The sequence below is a fragment of the Engystomops pustulosus genome, chromosome 10 (genome assembly GCF_040894005.1).
Source record: "Engystomops pustulosus chromosome 10, aEngPut4.maternal, whole genome shotgun sequence".
Lineage (NCBI taxonomy): Eukaryota > Metazoa > Chordata > Amphibia > Anura > Leptodactylidae > Engystomops > Engystomops pustulosus.
In genome coordinates, this window is record NC_092420.1 from 83691919 (window position 1) to 83714652 (window position 22734).

The 22734-nt window shown below is 43.6% G+C and overlaps 1 protein-coding gene across 8 annotated transcripts in view; it reads right to left on the reverse strand.

The window, feature by feature from the left end:
* TTLL7 (tubulin tyrosine ligase like 7) overlaps positions 1-22734 on the reverse strand; it is a 174080-nt gene that overhangs the window by 7938 nt on the left and 143408 nt on the right. For all 8 annotated transcript variants that reach the window (XM_072127476.1, XM_072127473.1, XM_072127475.1 and 5 more), the window contains exons 16-19: positions 22061-22341; positions 20850-20987; positions 14684-14764; positions 12148-12308 (exon numbers count right to left, since the gene is read on the reverse strand). In XM_072127476.1, the coding sequence (XP_071983577.1) occupies positions 12148-12308; positions 14684-14764; positions 20850-20987; positions 22061-22341 (661 nt within the window). The remainder of the gene's footprint in view (positions 1-12147; positions 12309-14683; positions 14765-20849; positions 20988-22060; positions 22342-22734) is intronic.

Sequence of the window (22734 nt, forward strand, 5' to 3'; positions counted from 1 at the left end):
CTGGCAGGCTATATACACTGGGGCAGGGGCTGGCAGGCTATATACACTGGGACAGGGGCTAGCAGGCTATATACACTGGGACAGGGGCTGGCAGGCTATATACACTGGGGCAGGGTCTGGCAGGCTATATACACTGGGGCAGGGGCTGGCTAGCTATATACACTGGAGCAGGGGCTGGCAGGCTATATACACTGGGGCAGAGCCTGGCTGGCTATATACACTGGGGCAGAGCCTGGCTGGCTATATACACTGGAGCAGGGGCTGGCAGGCTATATACACTGGGGCAGGGGCTGGCTAGCTATATACACTGGAGCAGGGGCTGGATGGCTATATACTGGGGAGGCTGTGACCAATGCATTTCCCACCCTCGGGCTTATACTCGAGTCAATAGGTTTTCCCAGTATTTTGTGGTAAAATTAGGGGCCTCGGCTTATACTCGAGTATATACGGTATTTGAAATAGTTTTTGGTAAAGCAGACTACCGAAAACGTTTCATAATTCATGTGTCCCTAAAAGCTCAGCAAGCGGCGCCTGTTCACGCTGATCACATGGAGAGCGACTGTCAGAAGCTTTTACCTCTTATAAAATATGACGGGAGAAAAATCCAGATTGATTCCAAATAAACTCCGGAACACGGCAAAGCGTAATCACAGCAAAACTAATAACAAATATGTAACCGCCGAAAATTCAATTGGCCGATGTTGAACGCTGATCAAAAGAACGTAAAAGAACAGAAAAAAACAAAATTTAAGTAAATAAATTTGGTGACTCCTGCCTGTTTCTAGTGTAATGAAAACTTAATGATTTCCATTTTCTTTTGACTGCCTGACCAGCTCCCAAATCTCACTCGTGTAAGAACATTTATGTACTCGGAATGACTCTGATTGAAGGGAAGTGCGCGCCGGCGTCCCCCCGGATCAATTTGATTCTTTTCTATTTGATGTGTGTCAACAAAAAAAAACGAGGAAATACTTTGTAAAATAAAACAAAAAAGAAAATATATCAGCCGGCTAGATCTGAGCCGCTTCTGTCATAACAGGATTGTCGCTGGAAGGCAAAATGTCTTCTGGAACTCGCAATAATCACATATCACAGATGGAGGCGCCGGCAAGTAAAAATATATTGTACCCATGGACGGAGATGACCAGGGCAACACAGGGACAGGAGGAAATCTATCGTCTCTTCCTTTTGTAAATGCAGGCTATTGCTTTTTGTTGTCAGCCAGTTCAAACTTGGAGAATAATTCTGTCAGGACGGTTTAATTTATCTCTCTCTATATCTATCTATAATATATTTATAATCTACCTATTATCTATCCATCTATGGTGTCTCTATTATCTGCCTGTGATATTACTATGATCTATCTATATATATTCTATCCATCTCATACTTATGCAAACATCTATATATTTATTTAGACAAAGAAAAAAAAGGGCAGCACACCAGGTTGTAGTGATAAAAGTACCTTAGTGGATTTATTCCATGTGATATAATGGAGTAAATCCACTAAGGTATTTTTTCACTACAATCTGGTGTGCTGCCCTTTTTTTCTTTGTCTTTATAATTGAAGGACCTGATGCCCGGCCCTCTTAGGCGTGCACCCGCTTTTTATTTTTGTTTACCCATTTTCTGTTTTGATAGTGCCGCTTGGATCTTTTCTTACTGTATATATTTATTTATCTATACATGATCTCTCCATTATCTATCCATTATATTGCTATGATCTATCTATTTATATCAATCCATCTTCTATCTATCCATCTTATATATATCTCATACCTATCCATCTATCTCAAATCTATCTTATGTCTATCCATTATTTCTTATGATCTCTCTATTTCTTTCAAAGAATCGATCTATGAACTATCTGTCATCTATCTATCTATCTCATATCTATCTATCTATCTATCTATCTATCTCTCTCATATCTATCTATCTATCTCCTATCTATCTATCTATCTATCTATCTATCTATCTATGAACTATCTGTCATCTATCTATCTCATATCTATCTCATATCTATCTATCTATCTCTCTCATATCTATCTATCTCCTATCTATCATCTATCTATCTATCTATCTAATATCTATCTATCTCATATCTATCTATCTATCTATCTCTCTATCTATCTATCTCATATCTATCTATCTATCTATCTATCTATGAACTATCTGTCATCTATCTATCTCATATCTATCTCATATCTATCTATCTATCTCTCTCATATCTATCTATCTATCATCTATCTATCATCTATCTATCTATCTCCTATCTATCATCTATCTATCTATCTAATATCTATCTATCTCATATCTATCTATCTATCTATCATCTATGAACTATCTGTCATCTATCTATCTCATATCTATCTATCTATCTCTCTCATATCTATCTATCTATCATCTATCTATCTATTCTCATGGGCTTGAGAAAGGCTCAAAGCGAGCCGAAACGTCGCTGCTACACATGAAATAAAAGGACCACGTTTTCCTGATTTGATGGTTTGGAGTGCTGCTTTTTTTCTATTTTCTAATCTATCATCTATCTATATATCATCTATCTATCATCTATCTATCTATCTATCTATCTATCTATCATCTATCTCCTATCTATCTATCTATCTATCTATCTATCTATCTATCTATCTATCTATCTATCTATCATCTATGAACTATCTGTCATCTATCTATCTATCTATCTCTCTATCTATCTCTCTATCTATCTCATATCTATCTATCTCATATCTATCTATCTCATATCTATCTATCTATCTATCTATCATCTATCTCATATCTATCTGTCAGTCATCTATCTATCTATCTATCTATCTATCTCATATCTATCTATCTATCTATCTATCTATCTATCTATCATCTATCTCATATCTATCTATCTGTCAGTCATCTATCTATCATATGTCTATCTTCTATCTACTTATCCTTCTATTATTTATCTGTGATATTGCTATGATCTATTTATATCAATCCATCTATCTATTCAACTATCTATCCATTTATCTCATAGTATCAATCTATTTATCTATCTTATGTCTATTTTCTATCTAGCCATTGTTGATATACAGTATCTATCTAGCCACGGCTGGCGTTAGGAGGCGGCAAACTGGGCATTTGCCCAGGGCCCCTAGTCGTAGAGGGGCCCCCTGCATGTGGACTTTTGTGGCTAGAGGATGTATCACTCTTTTAATACACCTTTGTTGAATGCCCGGGTGAAGATGCTGATCATCTATCTCCTGTCTATATATCTATCTGATTTGTCTATTTCATGTCTATCTAACCATTTATCTATCTAGCTTTTTGTCTTATGTATATACATTCTATCTACCTATCTATCTCCTATGTATTATTTATCCATCAATCGATCTTTCTCTCTTCTACTGTATCTATCTATCAATCTCTGATCTACAGATTTAAACACTCACTTTAGCCCTATCGGTATGTCCACATACATAGATAATCTGTGAATGTTTGGCAATGGAATTCTGGGAAGTATATTGGCAGTATTTTACTGAACAGAAGAAAATCCATGAAAAATAGCTGAGATATTAAGGGGTTTATCCCAACAGCCGGACACTCAGAAAGAGCCATAATGGAGCGTAACTTACCTCTATGGGAGCTACTGACACAGCATAGAGCAGTAGCGCTTGGATCTTTTGATCTAGAACTTTTAACTTTTGATCGGCAGTAGAATCAGTGAATTACACCTTTAAATTTTAACTCTTTCATGGTGAAATCCGTGAAGAATCTACAGCAAAATTTACAACAAATTTTCTGCAATGTGTTACGGTAAAATCTACTGCAGATTCTATCTGGTTAGGGATAGATTCACTGTTCAATTATCCACAATGGGGCAGATTTACTTACCTGGTCCCGTCGCGATCCCGCGGTGCGTTGTCCGTCGAGGAATCGGGTCTGCCGCGATTTACTAAGCCTGTGCGTCCGAGTTCCTGCATCCGTTGCTTCTGCGGCAAGGTCTGCCGGAGTTCACCTTCTTCTTCCCGGTGCATGTGAGTGCTTGATCTTGCGACACAATTCTTTGTTAAATTCCGCGGTTTGTCCGAATCCGTCGAGTTGTCCGACGGCCACGCCCCCGATTTCTGGCGCGCGAAAGCCGCCGCTGATGTGCCACAATCCGATCGTGTGCGCCAAAAACCCAGAGCAATTCGGCGCGCCTCGGAAATATTCGCGAAACCCGACAGAATCACGGTCCCGCGGACCCTTAGTAAATAAGCCCAAATAACTGATCCTTCAGAACCTATTATATACTCTATGAGGATATTTATCAGGGCTTCCGAAATAGTCGCAAATTCTAGTTTATAGCTCCCCCATCCCGGCCGGGTGGGAAGTTCCTGTCCCTCCCGCCTCAGCCGCATATATCAAAAGAGCGAAGCCTCTTGATGTATTTGGCTGTGTCGAAGCAGCAGCGGGGCTACCATACACCCACGTATTACCCCCTATTTAACTCCAAAACGAAGCAGCACTCCAAATCCAAGATGGTGAAAATTGGGTTACAGTTTCTGGTAAGATTCATCATACTGAAGCGTCGCCTGTTTGGGAATAAACTCTACCCCAATTTTCACCCTCTTGGATTTGGAGTTCTGCTTCATTTTGGAGTTGGATACAGGCAGTCCACAACATAAGTTCCATAGGTTTGTTCTTAAGTAGAATATGTATGCAAGTCGGAACTGTATATTTTATCATTGTAGTTCCTGACAAAAAAATTTTTGGCCCCAGTGACAGGAGTTTTAAAATTTTTTGCTGTAATGGGACCAAGGATTATCAATAAAGCTTCATTACAGACACCTTACAGCTGGTCATTGCAGCCTGGGACTATAGTAATAGCATCCCGAGAGGTCACAGTGGGCAGAGGGGTCCGTCTTTAACTAGGGGTCGTCTGTAAGTTGGGTGTCCTTAAGTAGGGGCTGTCTGTATTTGTAGGAGTTCACTGTCTGGAGCTTTTTTGCATCCCCATTGTTTGGTGACGCTGTGCTGCTGTGGATTTTCTCTTTTATCTATCGCTACATTTTGGGTGGCCTATGTGAACACGCACAGGATATCTCCACACAGACACATTTCTTGAGCGTTTCCAGGTCCTGCACTGTCAGTAATGACACATATAACCCAGCGCGGATCAGATAGCGCCTCGCCAGCTTACAGTGATATGACCTTGTCTATGGCACACGAGCTGCAGGCTGGCGCGCTGACAGCCTAGCCTAACAGAGAAGACAGATGGTACTATGCGAGGTTGGAGATCAGTACAATGATCAGCACTGAGCTAAAGACAGGACGGGGCGCCGAGAATATAAAACACCCAAATCTGCCAGACAAATAAAAGGTCAATATGTTAAACTGCATCTAAACACAGATTTACTGGTGGTACAAAGCGTGGATGACGAGGAGCCGTGGGGTGAGGATTCTACTGTGCGGATGGCGGCGGTGGAGAACCAGTCTTATCCGGGGCCCCCGATTACCGTGATTGGCACTTCCCCTTTGGATTACAGTATCAGGCGGTGGGGATGTTTCTTCTCAGCTCAGAATTCTTAGCATCAGACTGAAGGTTGTTTCCGAACCCTTAATAATCCAATCAAAACCTCAAACTATAGAACCATCTCCTCCGTCAGGATACATCAGCCCCTTCGCCCGTCTCCATTTCCATTGCCTGATCATTTAAAATAAGCCTCGCTTGTACGCGATTTATTCCCACATTTCAACCGTCCAAAGGTTAAAGCATTTTATTCTATTTCTCTACTTTATATTATTTTCTATTCCAATTTTTTTTTTTGGTTTCTCCCAAAGCCAAATAGATGGACTTATCTCTTTTGCGCAAAAAAATTGGACTTTGGGTCTCAATATAGATCTTTTCAATTTTTATTTTCTTTTATAAACTTTTGATAAGAAGCCAATTCTTTAATATTCCGCAAACTAAAGCCTTCCGCCTATTTGCCAAATCACTCTACAAAGAGAGTCAATGAAAGGAAAATTTCACATAGAAAAAAAAAAAATACAGCGGCGTATTATGCAGTTTGCTATAAGTAAGGTAATTTTCTGGGCAACTTCCAATAGTCTCTAATGAAAAAATGTCATGACAGCCAAAGATGGGAAGGCTGGAAAATGTTCCCAGCGCTGAGTACGCAGCCAGCATCACAAACAAGTGGGAAGATGCTTAAAGTAAATAGTTTTCTCCTAAAAAAATAAAATTGCCTGGAGGTTTAAAGCCGTTGCAATAGCACGTCTATGCGACAAGAGCAAAATGAAAGATTAAATGTTCAAAAACTTTTTGCAGAAAAAGGAGAAGAAAAAAAAAACTTTTGTAAACAGAATAAGAGAATAGAGTCTCGTTATCGTTAAATAACATTACATGGCTTAGTGGTTAGCATTACAGCCTTGCAGCGCTGAGGACCTGGGTTCAAGTCCCACGGTCAACATCTGCAAAGAGTTTGTATGTTCTCTCCGTGTTTGCGTGGGTTTCCACCGGGTCCTCCGGTTTCCTCCCACACTCCAAAACATACTGGTAGGTTAATTAGATTGTGAGCCCCATTGGGGACAGCGACTGATTTGGCAAGCGCTGTGTAGCACTGCGTAATCTGTAGGCGCTATATAAATAAAGGAATTATTATTATATGATTGTACACAGGGGGCAGGACCAATTTGGCGCTACAGACCAAGGCGTGTTACTACCCTTGTCCAGGGGACTTCACTTCCTGTGTCATCACTCATCGCATGAAGTGGTTGACTTCATCCGGAAGCGACGATCCTAGAGAAAATGCTGGTGGCATTTGATTAATTAACACCTGTGATTGATGCAGCAATGATAGCGGGGGTTAATGGCAGGGGGCTGAGCTGAAAGCAGACAGAAGTTTGGGGACCTGAACCTGAATGATTGGCACAGACTCGAACATTGCGGTTTGGGTCTGCTTATCACTAGTTATGAGTAAAGGTCGTATTTTCATCTGAAAACATATGGAAATAAGATCTAACAACATATTGAAATAGCAGAAATATTGGGGCACATTTACTTACCCGGTCCCTCGGAGTTCCTGAAAGTGCGTTGTCTGACGCTGATGCACTGTGCTGCGATTAACTAAGATCGTGCGCCCGATATCCTGCATGTGTCACTTCCCCGCTCAGGTCCGACAGAGTTCACCATCTTCTTCCTGGTGCATGTAAGTGCAATGTCTTGCGACACAATTTGAATCTTAAATCCCACGCTCAATCTGAATGAGTCGGATTGTCTGACGGCACGCCCCAGGATTTCTGTTGCCTGAAAACCTGCGCCGCTGCACCAAAATCCGATTGCGTGCGACACAACCCCCCTGCGCAAATCCCGAAAATGTTGGGAAGTCCGACGGAAATGCAATCCGCTGGACCTTAGTAAATAAAACCCCATTATGTCGCCTTATTCCACTAATCTGTACATTGTCCATCATAGATATTTTGGATCCCTTGCCACAAAAATATATGTATGTAAATGTGTGCAATTCTGTATTGGTTGTCAAAAAAAACCAAAAACTTTGCAACAAACTTTGTACAAAAGCAAGTACAAGAAACTTGTAGAGGAAAGTGCTTCTTTCTCCACCCACTTCGTTCCTCTTATGCTCCCTTTTTGATAAAATTGACTTTTACTATGAAATTTCTGTTGATAATCACTGGGATGTCACATGACATCGAAGCTCCAGGTAGAGCGGAAGGGGAACGGTGAGTCGAGGCAGCTCGGGCTCCACCCACCAGATCAGAGATGGATTGGGATTTACAAATACAGTCTGAAGATGGAAAAGCTTCTGGAAAATTAAGATTACAAATCACATAATTAAAGGGAACCTGTCAGCAGGTCATCTATCATAGACCTTTTTCTATGATCTGTGTAACCATATTGTAGTTGTTATTAGTAGCAGCAGGACTGTGAGAAATGGATTTATTTTCCAGGTTGTAGCTGTATTTGGAGCACTGTGGTGCACTGGTGTTTGAGGTCTCTTGAATGTGTTGCGGAACAGTCTCTCCCACCTGAGTGACTGCTGTGATATTCAAATTATACCAGAGTGCTCTGCATCCAGCTACAAACCTGGAATATATATCCGTATTTCACAGTTCTGCTGCTACTAACATTAAAGGTATGAATACTGATCTTTCCAGGGTAAATAGCTATCACTGTCTGCAGCTTTAGTATAATACTGATTTATACAATGTTTCTTAAACGGTTAGATATGCTTTAAGACAATAACCTATGGCTCATTGTTCAGCTAGTGATATAACCTGCAGTACCTACCATATGGAAACTTATGACGGGCTTCAGATGGTCAAATCTGCTTCAATTGTATAATAGTTTGCCTTATAGCAAAAATTAAATAGATGAGGGTTGTCTTGTGTCTTTATGCCATGATGGAGAGAAAACCCCTGCTTTAGACCCCCTTCTAGGAGTTAGAACAGAAAGATGATATATCCCGACAAACCTGACACGGATCACCTATTCAAGAGAAAACCCCTATTGCTTTGCAATAAATCTCTTCTATTAGCCATATAAAAGTAACTGTGTATTTCCCTCCTTTGAGAGTTTCTGTCTTTCCTGGTTTTCTGCCACTGCAGCTCCTCCTATTCATCAGAGCTCACACATGTAAACAAAGAATCACAGAAAGTCTGCAAGCAGCACTAAAGTTAGCATCAGGACTGCTGAATCACTTGACAAACATTCAGGGATTATTATAAAGGCAGTAAAGACACGAGAGAACTTTTGTAAGAGAGTGGCTAACCCCTTTAAGGACATCATCGATAACATCAATGGGGCATATTTACTTACCCAGTCCAGTCGCGATCCAGCAGCGCGTTCTACGACGAGGATTCGGGTCTGCCGGGATTCACTAAGGTCGTGCACCCGACATCCACAAGGTGTCGCTGCTGCGCCGAGGTCCGACGGAGTTCGCCTGCGTTTTCCCGATGCATGTGAGTGCTGATCTTGCGACACTAATTCTTTTTTAAATTCCCTGTTTTTTCCGACGAAAATGCGCGATTCGGACCCTTAGTAAATGAGCCTCAATGTGTCTAATAGAGACATGCAACTAGAAGATGCTGAGCTGCAATACAAAGTCCCCAACTATAATGATATATTCATAGTACTGTTCTGTTCTTGTGGGGTGGAGACACCCTCAAATTCTGCAAAGCTGACAATAACTTTCAAAAAGTACAATTACAAATGACCCCCATGGTTATACAATCCCAAATTTACATTACTCTAGGGTTGCTAAATTGGGTCAAGCAAAACCAGGGGGGGGGAGGGTTTAGATTTTGCTGTTGGTTTATCAGATTATTTCCAGATATTCTTCTACTGTGGGGTGAGATGCTCTGCAGTGCAGGTAGTGCTATACTGGGAGAAGGACATACTGTAGTTTCCATTGTGTATATACATTTGCTTTCAATTGTAATCTATTATTTCAATTTCAGGGAGAAGAAGGACATGTGCGGATAGATCCTGACATCCATTCATTGCTTCAAATACGTCCCGAAATGTCTGAGCAGATCAAGTTAACATGCGCCGAACATGTGGAAATAGTGCAGAGCCGCTCCGTTCCCTCCTATCATCGTGCCATGTGCGATGGCCGGGGTCTGCACATAGTTACATCGCTGTAATTGTTTACATTCGTCATTCATGCAGACACGACATCTGCAAATACAGAGTAATATCATTATCATGAGAACCATGTGTAAACCCAGCTGTGCCTGTGCCGGAAAATCCGCCCCGAGCCTATGGATATAGATGATAATTCCTGTGAACCAGTGCAGGTGAAAACACCTCCTGTTGCTTTAATCCATAAAGGGGCCAGCACCTTTAAATGTCTATTATGTAAAATGCACAGCAGTTACTCTGCATGAAGGAAGCACATACATTACAGGTTTTTACAGATTTGGGGATAAAAGATGTATGAACAATAGACCAAGATTGTAAGATATTAGTAATAGAATTAATCACAACCGTCCTGGATTTGGCAGGACAGTCCTGGTTTCTCACCGCTGTCCCATCATCCCGGGCAGTTGGGAGATTGTCCTGGACTGCCCCGCTTTGTCCCGCCTCCTCCTGATCCGTACACTACAGCCGCAGAACAGCCGCGGCATTGAGACCGGTAGGAGGCAGGACCAGCCTCCTGCTACCTCCAAACATGTCTGCTGCTCTTTAGCATATGTGTGGGTAGCTGTTCCCCAAAGCTGGCCCGCCCCCCTCCTCCGAGTCATCTCAGAACCGCACGAAGAGGAAGCAGAACTGCAGTGGGGGAATGAGGGAATGGTAAGTAACAGAGGGTTTTTTTTGTTGTTTAATAAATTACAGGAGGAGGACAGGGGCCACAACACATAAGGGATGGTGGAAAGGAGGCCACAATATGAGGGGGATGGAGGACAATAGGCCACAACATAAAAGGAATGGAGGATGGGAGGTCATAATATGAGGAGGATGGAGGACAGGAGGCCGCAATATAAAGGTAATGGAGGACAGGAGGCCACAACATGAAGGGGAGGGGTAGAAGTACAGAAAGCTAGGGCAATATAAGTGTGTGGGGGCCACAGAAAGGGAGGGTCTAATGTAGAGGGGGTATTATATGGGTCCATAGGGGGGGGGGTTGGCCACAAGAAGAGGGCATTATACTATATGAGGAGCCATTAAGGTTAATATTACACTATGCTTAAGGGTGAGGCAATAGGGGGGACAGTGGGCAAGGTCTATGGCATCGCCCCTTTTATCCCTCTTTCTCTCCGCCAAAAGTTAGGAGGTATGGTCATCAGACACAATGAAAACCTTAAATGAAGATCAAAATACAGGACAATATCAGATAAATTATACAGTCTTCACCACCACCTCCCCCTCCAACAGATTACTGTCAAATGACAAATTTGCTTTCTCAAGTAAAAGTTTCAAGACTGGGTTTCATTTTGGGATCAATATTGGCCTAAATTATGATTGATAAGGAGTAGTCGGATGTCAAATGGAGCCCATCGCTTCCAACAATCTGCTCAGCTCCTCCTGCTCTATAACATGCTGCCTACAGATAGGACACTATGTAAAATCGGCTCAGCTCCTCCTCCTCTATAACATGCTGCCTGCAGATAGGACACTATGTACAATCTGCTCAGCTCCTCCTGCTCTATAACATGCTGCCTGCAGATAGGACACTATGTACAATCTGCTCAACTCCTCCTGCTCTATAGCATGCTACCAGTACATAGGACACTATGTACAATCTGCACAGCTCCTTCTGCTCTATAACATGCCCCCTGCAGATAGGACACTATGTACAATCTGCTCAGCACCTCCAGCTCTATAACATGCTGCCTGCAGATAGGACACTATGTACAATCTGCTCAGATCCTCCTGCTCTATAACATGCTGCCTGTAGATAGGACACTATGTACAATCTGTTCAGCTCCTCCTGCTCTATAACATGCTGCCTGCAGATAGGACACTATGTACAATCTGCTCAGCACCTCCAGCTCTATAACATGCTGCCTGCAGATAGGACACTATGTACAATCTGCTCAGATCCTCCTGCTCTATAACATGCTGCCTGTAGATAGGACACTATGTACAATCTGTTCAGCTCCTCCTGCTCTATAACATGCTGCCTGCAGATAGGACACTATGTACAATCTGCTCAGATCCTCCTGCTCTATAACATGCTGCCTGCAGATAGGACACTATATAGAATCTGCTCAGCTCCTCCTAAAGGAACATTCTACCCCATCAGACTCTTAAACATGACAGATGATACCACTCCTGACACTGCACCTCCTCTCTCCGAGATCTTTGCGCACCCAGGCAGCCGCATTTAGGTATCGCTGGCCCCCGCAATATATTACTACTGGGGAAATTAGATTTTGTGTGTGAACAGCAGCAGCTCCGAAAGATACTTTTCATTTAGATAAGTGCAGAAAACGATTCTGAAATGAAGCCAAATGCGGCGAGCGAATCATCCGTCATTTTTATAACACAATTGAATACAGCTTTGTGTACACAGCTGAAAGCGCCATTTAGGAGGTATTTAAAAAATGCATGATCCCCCGACATTCAGCATGTAAACACAGCATACATTTGTCTGTCCTAACACATCCCTGAAGAGAGGCTGGAGCCGAGGGGAGAAGGCCGCGCCGTACCTGGAATCACAGAAGCAGCTCCACAGTCCTTGGCCGTGACTCCACAGGAGACGATTGAACACGCGATTAAAACTGCGGTACAAGTGTAAACACTCCACATCAGACACTTTCCAGATGCGCTGGAGAACCGAGCGAATGTTTGTTCTCACAATGTCCAAAATCTAAACAGAAGAAAAGAATATTTCAGTTCTAATCTGTTAGTCCTTTAAGGCTGTGAAGACACAATGCAACAACTGAGCTAAATACAAGCAAAAAAACTTCTCTGCAGCAGGACACTGCTGCGGCGCATCTGCAGGAATCGCTGCAGGTCTCTTAGAGTTTCCAATTTTGGAATTGCTTTGAAACCTGTAGCTGAACTGCAGATGGTTGGATGCAGGTCTCCTCTCCGGTAAAGTGCGGAGCCTCCCATTGGCACTGTCTCCTGTTGGTATACAGAGGCTCTGCCAGTATCGGGGTTAGACTGCCATGTGCCCTGGACTATATGAATATTATAGCCCCTACAAGTCTGGAATCACTCCCTATATATGATGCTAGAATCAGTTTCTTGGGAAATGGAGGATACGTCCCTTCTGCTGTGGTTTCAGGACCTTAGGAAGACTTTCAAAGGTCCAAAAATGGCTCTCGTGTACATGTGTTTGGATGTATGGAGAGCAGGAACAGATGTACAAGGATTTCATGGGTGAAGGTCCTCAGTATAACATTTGGTGGGTGGTCTGGGAGACATTGAGGGTCATTTTCTGCCGGGATTCACTAAGGTCCGTGCACCAATATCCACTAGGTGTCGCTGCTGCGCCAAGGTCCGCTGGAGTTCCCCAGTCTATCCTTGGTGCAGGGAAGCGCGTGTCAAGCGACACTTTTTTTTTTTAAATGCCGCGGTTTTTCATAATCCGTCGGGTTTTCCGACGGTCACGCCCCCAAATTTCCATTACATGCAACCCGGCGCGATTGTGCCGAAATCCGATCGCGTGCTCCAAAATACCGGTGGGATTCGCCGCAAATCGGAAATCGTCGGGATGCCCGACAGAATTGCGCATTTTGGGCCCTTAGTAAATGACCCCCCATTGGGCTTCTCGGACGAGGGTGTGTAACTACGAGTCCGGCTACTCCACGCCCCAGTAGCCTCTTTACAAAATTTACTTACTAGGGCAATAAAGATTTTAAAAAAGATAGCGGGGACTTGAGGATAAGCTCTAAAAAGGGCTATCCTCACGTCCCATACATGCACCTACCACCCGTTCTACCTTTATAGGTAGAATCGTGGTGGTAGGTTCCCTTTAAGTGCTTATTTGGGCACCTCAGCAGCACAGGTATACCCAGTTCTGGCTCCGGCCCTGCTGGTTGCAACTGCACCAAAAGCTCAGCTGTGAGAAGTAATCACTGATAGGAAGCAGCAACTGACCACGGACGCTGGTTACTCCCCTGGAAATTGCTATATCTGCTCTTTACACTTTAACAAGCCGAGTTTCTCACTCTATAAATTCTCCTATTCATTGTTTTTTTCTATCCCATGCTGGGAAACCAAGGATAAGAATTGGCCAGAATTATGAGAATGTAAAGAATTTATGTAGAGAATCTCCGAGCAGAGTTCACATTTCATCCGAGCGCGGGGTGGTAAGAGGAGGACAGACTTGTTTCGACTGATCTGACAGTAGCTTGGAAGATTAATGCTGCATTTTGGAAGTCTCTTGTGAGACCCACTGAGAGTCAAGCTTGGATATGTTCCACTCCTCACTTATTTTTGATAGGCGCTCCAGTGCTTCTTGGGGTTATGCCAGCTGTATCTCTGGCACAGCACCTCAGCTTCTAAAATAGCCGCACAACAAGAAAAACTAGAAGATTAACCACTGGAATACTGCAATGCTTAATGTTTCTATTGGTTCCTAGACAAGGAATCGATGGAGACTCAAGTCTGAAACAAAAGTTATTATCATAAATCCTGAATATTACATGGGCCTGCAGGGAAGGGGGCGGAAAACGGGAGGCGATTTCTAAGTGATTCGTTGTGGATTTTTCTGCAGAGAAGATCAAGCAAAAACTGTTTCTATCCAGGAGGACATTGGGGCACATTTACTTACCCGGCCCATTCGCGATCTAGCGGCGCGTTCTCTGCACAGGATTCGGGTCCGGCTGGGATTTAAGATGGTAGTTCCTCCGCCGTCCACCAGGTGGCGCTGCAGCGCCGAAAATAATCTTAACGCCCCGGAATGCACCATCCCATAGAAGGTGAAGGTGAGTGCTTCCCAAGCGACACATTTTCGGTTTTTAAATGCGGCGGTTTTTCCGAATACGTCGGGTTTTCGTTCGGCCACGCCCCCCCGATTTCTGTCGCGCGCATGCCGGCCCCGATGCGCCACAATCCGATCGCGTGCGCCAAAAAACCGGGGCAATTCATGTACAAGCGGCGCAAATCGGAAATATTCGGGTAACACGTCGGGAAAACGCGAATCAGGCCCTTAGTAAATGACCCCCATTGACTCCGAGTGATGTGAAGACTGCAAATAAAGAACACAAAAAAACACCAATAAATGTATCTCACCTTTCTCTGTTTTACAGAATCCAACTTTATTAACCAGTAAGAGGCCAACTTGGGTTTGTGATATCGCCAATTGTCGATTATCTGCGCAAGAGATAGGGAGCAAAGTTGTTAGGAACATGTATCATCAGACTTTATTAGTTGTGTAAGCACTTTATAGGGTTGGTAGCTCAGAATTACGCTGCTTATATCAATGAACAGCAGTGTATGATTGGGCATGGAATTTGTCCTTGGTACTAAGCAGGGGCGGGGCAAGTGAAAAGCAGGGGGTGGTACTACACAGTTGCTTGCACTGCCTAGGAGGAGTATGATGAATGCTAATGTATAGACAGAGACTGTTTTTGCTTTCATAGCCGCATTAAAGGGGTTGTCTGGGAACAGGAAAGAGTTTATATATGACTAGGAGGTATATTAAAACAATAAACAGGCAGTCCCCGGGTTATGTGCAAGATAGGTTCCACAGGTTTGTTCTTAAGTTGAATTTGTATGTAAGTTGGAACTGTATATTTTATAATTGTAGTTCCAGACAAAATTTTGTTTTGCCCCAGAGACAATCGGAGTTTCAAAATTTTTTTCTGTAATGGGACCAAGGATGATCAATAAAGCTTCATTACAGACACCTTACAGCTTATTATTGCAGTCTGGGACTATAGTAATATCCAGAGAGCATCACCAGATGTCACAGTGGGCAGAGGGGTCCGTCTGTAACTAGGGGTCGTCTGTATGCTCCCATTTTCACACGGTGCCGCCTGTTAATGCTGGGTTCCGTTTTTACGTATACCTTGGCTGGCAATGATGAGCGTCTACATCCCTTGAATATGCCTGCACAGGGAAGGCACATTATACTACTTGTTATATTAGTAAAGACTGGCCATCACTGAGCAAAGGCTAAGCATGGTTCACACTACCCTCAAGTGCAGTTGCCCCCATCTTGGAAGAAGTATAGGGGTTAATATAGCACTGAATTAAAGAGACACTATATAGCAGTGGTGGCAAACAAAAGGTAGCACTCAGAACCCTTTCTGTGTACACCCAGGCTGCCACCCCAGTACGGAGTTCACCAAACATGGCCTCCTGGAGCCGCATTTAGCCCAGGACATGCCACACTACTCTAAACAGTAGGGCTTATTTACTAAGGGTCGCGGATCACACATTTGCCGTTTTCAGGATTTGCACGGCTTTAACAGGTATTTAACAGGTGTCTGCGCTGGGATTCTGTCTCACACGATTGGATTTTGGCACGGTTGTGCTGGCTTCCTTGTGACAAAAATCGGGGGCGGGCCGTCGGATGATCTGACTGATTCGGCCTGAGCGCGGGATTTAAGTTTCAAATTGTGTTACAAGACAATGCACTTACATGCACTGGGAAGAAGAAGGTGAACTCCGTCGGACCTGAGCGGGGAAGCGACACATGCAGGATATCGGGCGCACGATCTCCTGCACTTTCGGGGAATTCGTTGGACCGGATAAGTAAATGTGCCCCAGTATATTAATGCAACAGACGTATTATACAGAGCATGTACTGCAATAAATATGGCGCAGCATTTGACTGTCTGATCTAACTTTGCATTGTCTAACTTTTTTTCCCCGTCACAGCTGACCCAGCACAATGTCCGAACAATTTCTCTTTGTGCCGACACGGCTGGCGGATTCATCCACCTGTTCTAGACGTTGTGCCTCCATGTGATGATCCCTCCCGGACCAAACAAAGAGCCTAAATATTTGCGGACAAATGGATAATGTGATGCTCCGACACATGTCCCGCCACTGTCATCCGTCTCCAGGAGAAGTGCGGGTCTTGAACTCTGTTGATTATTATTGCTATTTTATGGGCTGCTTTTTCCGTAGGCAGATTCCAAGTGCTAAAATGTTTAGTGCCTTAAGGCAGCGAGCAATGCATTACTGGTCCCCGCAGCCGGGACACGTTTCAGTCCTGACAGCTTTTGGACTGTGCTTGCCGGTGATTTTTCAGCCAGTAAAGGCTGCCTGGGAAACATTCATACTGAGTAAACGTTACCTCCAATGTAAATGGTCCCTATGGTCCATTTCCACTAGAGCTGTAAACTAAGAAAATACTTTCCCTGTATCCGTTCGGTAAGTTATTTGATCACATTGGTAGAAATGTCTGGGTGCCCGCAGAGAGTTTTTCTTGAAGAGCATCCAGAGGTTGTAAAAAGAAGAACATAAATCTTTTCCCGTTCTTTTTTTTTTTTGTGTGTGTGGTGGAACGTCAAACTCTCTAACGCCGGGGTTAGAACCGAGAGGAAAGATTCCGCTGAATTGTAATTGTGTGGAATCCCTGGTCCATTGTGAAGAATTCTTTCTTTTTTTTTTCTACGAGAGTCACTGGAGTTACATACAGACGTTCCGAACAAAAGTGTAATTAAAACCGTTTCGTTTTAGGGGGAAATGTTCATTTGCTTAATTTGAACTTAATTATGAAGGTCTTGGATATTCCGAGCGGAGCTGAAACAGCGGGATTGTGTATTCAGCGTTTTACAGGACAATCAAAATGACCCCAGACAACAAAATGACATTCCAAAGCGGCACCGCGCTGGAGAGATAACGAACAGCGCGGCCCAGGCGCAGACTCATCCGGAAATTTAGATTTTATTTTCTGCTGGACGGAAAATGGTGTTTTTATGATCGTCAGTTTGTACCATTCTTTTGACTTTTTTATGTGGAAAGAGGGTGTCAATATACCTTAGTTATCTTCTGTAATTAGGGGTTGTACGGAATTTATTTGTCACTAAATCAGCAATCCCTACTGGTCTCTTAAGTCTGGTGTCGTAGATCACACGTGTGCTATAACCAATCACTGACCTCCGTGATCACATGGTAATCAGCGTCCAGGAGGAGAGAATCTCCACCAATCAGAAACTGCTAGCCTATTCTATATAAATTTCACCAGTCGCGTAACTAGAGTCTACTGGGCCCCCGGGGCAAAATTCGTAACCCTAATCCTAACATTCCTAACCCTACCTACCAAAACTTAGTTTATCCACGACTCGTAAGTTTTAAGTTTAGTGCCCTCTGTAACTTTATTAGTTCATGTTTCCACTGCCTTGCTCCAATTATGGTTTAGGCTCCCTTTTTAATTGCGCCCCCACTTAAGTTAAGTACCCCCTTTTAAAGTTACTGTCACGTTTCTTGTTAATTTCATCTTAGTTCATGTTCATGCCCCCTTTTTTCATAAGTGCCTCCTTTTTTTCTCCCCATTCTTAATAAATGCCCCAATTTTTAACAACTGCCTCCTTTATCTGCCCCCTATCTTGTCAGGTGTCCCCTTTTTCCTGTCTCAGTCCCAAAAAAAGTAATCAGATTTTCCAGGACCCTCTGCAAGTGGCCTGCCTTCTTCTACTTATGGCACTTTGCACAGCAGCGCAGATGAAGTGTTCCAGTGCCGGTAGCACATTGACGTTTTGGAGCTGACCGATAACGGCCGGTGCTCTGCTGTGCATAGTAATAGAGTAAGGATGTATTACTCACACCTGTACTGGAGTAGGACATAGATACAATTGAACCCTCACAGACGTATCTGGAGGTAGAGGGACAGATCAATTATGACAGCCATGTTCGCCAAACCCCCCTCTGCCCCCTGTGACAGGGCAGCCGGAGCCATCTGGGGGCCTACTGTATTCACAACTGAATATAACAGTATCTGCCGAAAGTTTTCCTCTATCAACGCGGGGCGTGGGGCAGATGCTGTTATTTTGAATTATGAAGGCTGCGGGCCCCCCTCTCCTTTGGGATCATTACGCCCCTATATTTCATTAATATTTCATTAAGAGTACCTAACTTTTCATTGAACTCTACAGAGATCATTAATCTTATACACATATATGAGTAACATATGAAACAATGAAATAGTTCTGGAAATAATGTGACTTGTATTCTTTATTTTCTAGCAGCTTTCCCCTCTTCAGCCTCTGTCTGTAAATTTTCTAATGGAAACCTAGCTGCTATAACTCACTGTCCTCCCCCTCCCCTATACTCAGACTTTTATGTAGTCTGCCTCTTCTGTAAACTTTTGCTAGCAAGATGGACTTCAGCAAAATGTTATAGCGAAAAGCAGGCTGGAAAATCAGATGGCTGGATGACAAGAGCCAGACAATGTAAAGAAAGAGGCACAAATGTTTTTTGCACAAATTCTTGTCCATAGGGGGCAGTATTATTGTAGTTAAAGTGAAAAATAAATGGGCTCGAAAATTCGGACCACTTTATTGACTAGGAATGTTCTCAGAGCCCTTTCCTTTCGTCCTGTGGGCAGCTCATTGGCATTACTCTGGATCACCTTTATTAAGCAGAGAAGTTAGTGCCAGCAAATAGCAGAGGATCAGGTTCCCCCATGCTTTATACTTCTGCATTTCTCAGCTAAGACATTCATGACCGGCCCTGGCAGCAGTGTATTTGTGATGTTACCGATGATTCAGTGATTCATCTTGTAAGCAAATATTTCACAGCTACAGGACAGTAATGGAATAAGTGATGAAAAGGAAAGCCGGACACAAAAGCTTACACTCTAATATAAACCTGAGCCTGTAGCATAAAGAGGTTCTCACATATTGGTCCGTTTAATAGATTGGGCTCTGAAACACTTTCAGGCAGGAACGCAGCTCTAGTTTATTTTGGCGGAAGTCTTTAATGAGACCATACAGATGGATAGAGAGAAGGCAATGAGTGTTTCTTGGCTCCAATAAAAGATTTCTTCACATTGAAAGGAATCCATTCTTCTTTTATATATTGGAGAAAATAGTGTAACTCTGTACTCAGGGTCAGCCTAGTGTCGAAATATCCAAAAACTGGGATTGTGGGATAGACAGGGAGATAGATGCAATGTTCTATAGAGGGGTTGTCTGGTCACAGATGTCAGACTTGCAGGGGTCCAATAACCAGGCGCTATGGTGGTACCAGTGCCAAAACCTATGCAGCGGGTACAGTTGGAAGCAGAAGACTCTGTCCCCTATGTATCAGAGGTCAGGGCCGGCGCCAGCTCTGGGCATACCTGGGCAAGGGCCAGGTCCAGAGCTTCGGAGCAAGGGGGGGGAGCACATAAGACATAAGGCTGTATATAAGGAATATGGGTGAGAGGGGTTGTATCTAATGAATCCATAGGGGTGAGGGGGGCTTTATATAAAATAACCATGAGGGGGCTGTTTAGTCTGGTTTATCAGACAATGGGGCAGATTTACTTACCCGGCCCATTCGCAATCCAGCGGCGCGTTCTCTGAACAGGATTCGGGTCCGGACGGGATTTATGAAGGTAGTTCCTCCGCTGTCCACCAGGTGGCGCTGCTGCGCTGAAAATCATCTGAACGCGCTGGAATACCCCGAGCTGGACCAGGTGAAGGTAAGCGCTTCCCAAGCGACATATTTTCAGTTTTTAAATGCGGCGGTTTTCCGAATACGTCGGGTTTTCGTTCGGCCACGCCCCACGATTTCCGTCGCGTGCATGCCAGCGCCGATGCGCCACAATACGATCGCGTGCGCCAAAATCCCGAGGCAATTCAGGTACAATCGGCGCAAATCGGAAATATTCGGGTAACACGTCGGGAAAACGCGAATCGGGCCCTTAGTAAATGACCCCCAATATTTTAGGGAACAGGAGACTGTTTTAGTTTTCTTTGAGTTCACTGCAAAGGGGCCTATTGAGGCTCTGTCGCCCAGGGGTTTACTGAAACCTGGAGCCGATCCTGTCAGCGGTGATGGAGTAATGAAGTTTTCTATGACGCACAAATGTATGGGTCTAGATGCATCCGGGAACAACTGTTTGGTGTGGGGTCCAGGTTTCAGACCCCAACCGATCATTCACTGATGACTAGTCCTGATGACAACCTACCAAGGGACCAGACAACCCCTTTAAGAACAGCGGCACATGGTTATATTACTAGCTGTAATACGGCACTAGTAGGTTTTTATAGTGACCTACTGTACCTCCAGGTGGTCCTGATTTCATATAAAAGGACAATTTTGCCATACCCAAAATGCAGTATTACAAAGATCTGACCTTGTGACCTCTGCATAGAGCACCCTATGGCGGCATACATTAACAATGTGCCAGGACACTACTACATCAAGGCCTTTATGGAAAACTTTAGGGAAGTACAATGAAAGGTTAGCATGTAGTAAATTTTGTATCTACTCTCAGTCCATATATACATGAACGTACCTCATCTATAATAGCGCATGTTTCATCTTCATCCATCTTCCCTGGAAACCTAATCCTCATATTCTGAAGAACATGCAGAGTCTGCTTCGTCAGCTCCTCTTCCTGATCCTTTGATAGATGATGGAGCCCGGTTTCATTCTGAAAACAGAGACAACCTATTTGTGTTATTTGAATAAGAGTAACGAGAAGATATTTGGCAACTCACGAGTGCACTGGTCTCATGAGTGCACTGCATACATCTGTATGCAGAGAGCTCATTAGCTCCCTCTAGAGGTGGATGCAGGTAGCTATACTGTGGAAACAGAGCTTTTTGCCCAAAACTGTTACTATATTGGCTAAAAAGATTCTGTTTATCCTAGCGGTGAAACTAAATGAATCCTTAGGGAAAACTGAGGCCAGACCAGATACACCTTGCACCCCCAAAAAACATCTCTGGCATACACCCCATCTGCCCAGTACCTTCTACCAAACCAAAACTACCTCGGCTTTCCAGGAACAAGTGCAAAATACTTGATGCAAGACAAGAAGCATTGTCCTGGACAGTCTTCTGGCTGCCTGTTACTTAGAAAATCTTAATCTTCATAAAATTTGGTTCAGACCAGCACCATCCCTGTTCAGTTCCTACATAGAAATAGGTGACTGAAAACCTGATGAGTCAGATAATTTCAATATATATTAAGTAATTTCAATGATGGGCACCAAAAACTTCTGTTTAAGGGCATCTACCACCAGGATGAAAGACTGTATGCAAATGAGCCTGAGGGGCTCCAAGCTCCATTAACACCTATTTGCATACAGTCCTTCATCCTCGTGGTAGATGCCTGTTAAGGGTCCTTTCCGTAATTTTACTGGACAAAAAAGGCTTTTCATCCAGGATTTTTGTCGGAATCTGCAATGGAGGAAGATTGTTAGTGACATTTGTGTATAGCATAATCCTCCATGATCTAGGTTACTGTTGTTTGTGCTGTAAAGGATAAACCTCCTGGGATGCAAATCAGCAGGAAAGGCTCTTTCCAGAAATTGTACCTGAACCTGCAGGGGGTGTCTGTGAGATGTGAGCTCAGCATTCTGCAGCATTGTAAACCTCCAAATGCTAATATTAAAATGATTTTACATTTTTAACTTAATGCTTTTTACTTGACACGTAATTGTGAACTCCACCAGATAGCAGGTTACACATTTGATTCGCAGGAACGTTGACGGTTACTCACCAGCGTTGGGTACATACTGCTGCACGTCCCCGTGTGTGGCACCCTATGCGATGATGTGCTACGATTCAATGAATTAGTCCGGTTCCCTGAAGTCGGCCTGGAGACTTGTGCGGATACTTTTGATGAGAGCGGTCGCTGCTGCTCCGTGTGTGGAGTCTGTGCGTTCAGTGCGGTGATGGAGCGAGGGCAGCTCACAGAGCGCCTAATCGGAGTAGAGGATGAGGATGGCGATGAAAAGGTGAACGGCCGTGACTTTGTGGGAGGTTTACAATGTATTCTACCTGCAAAATAAAGCATAAGCTCTGATACATAATCATTTTTTATACCAAGGATACTCAAATAGGAGCTAAGTTGCAGTAACTGAGTTCAGCCACTACACTAAGAAGGGCGCTGTCTGCTCCCTGTTCTATTTTCTGAGCTTAGCATATCCAGGAAGGGTACAAGGTGTTGGAATCCCACCATTCTGATAACGCTCCTCAATATCCCCTTTAAAATTCTTAGACAGACCCTTGAATTTCATTTTACGCGGCAAATTTGGAGTTTGTACTGCTCACCAACAAACACTGGGGGAATTGAAAATAATAGGGGGCAGAGCACAAGTATTTTTGAACATACCGATCACTTTCAGCATGAAAAACAATCCCCATGTATATACGATACAGAAAATTCCATTA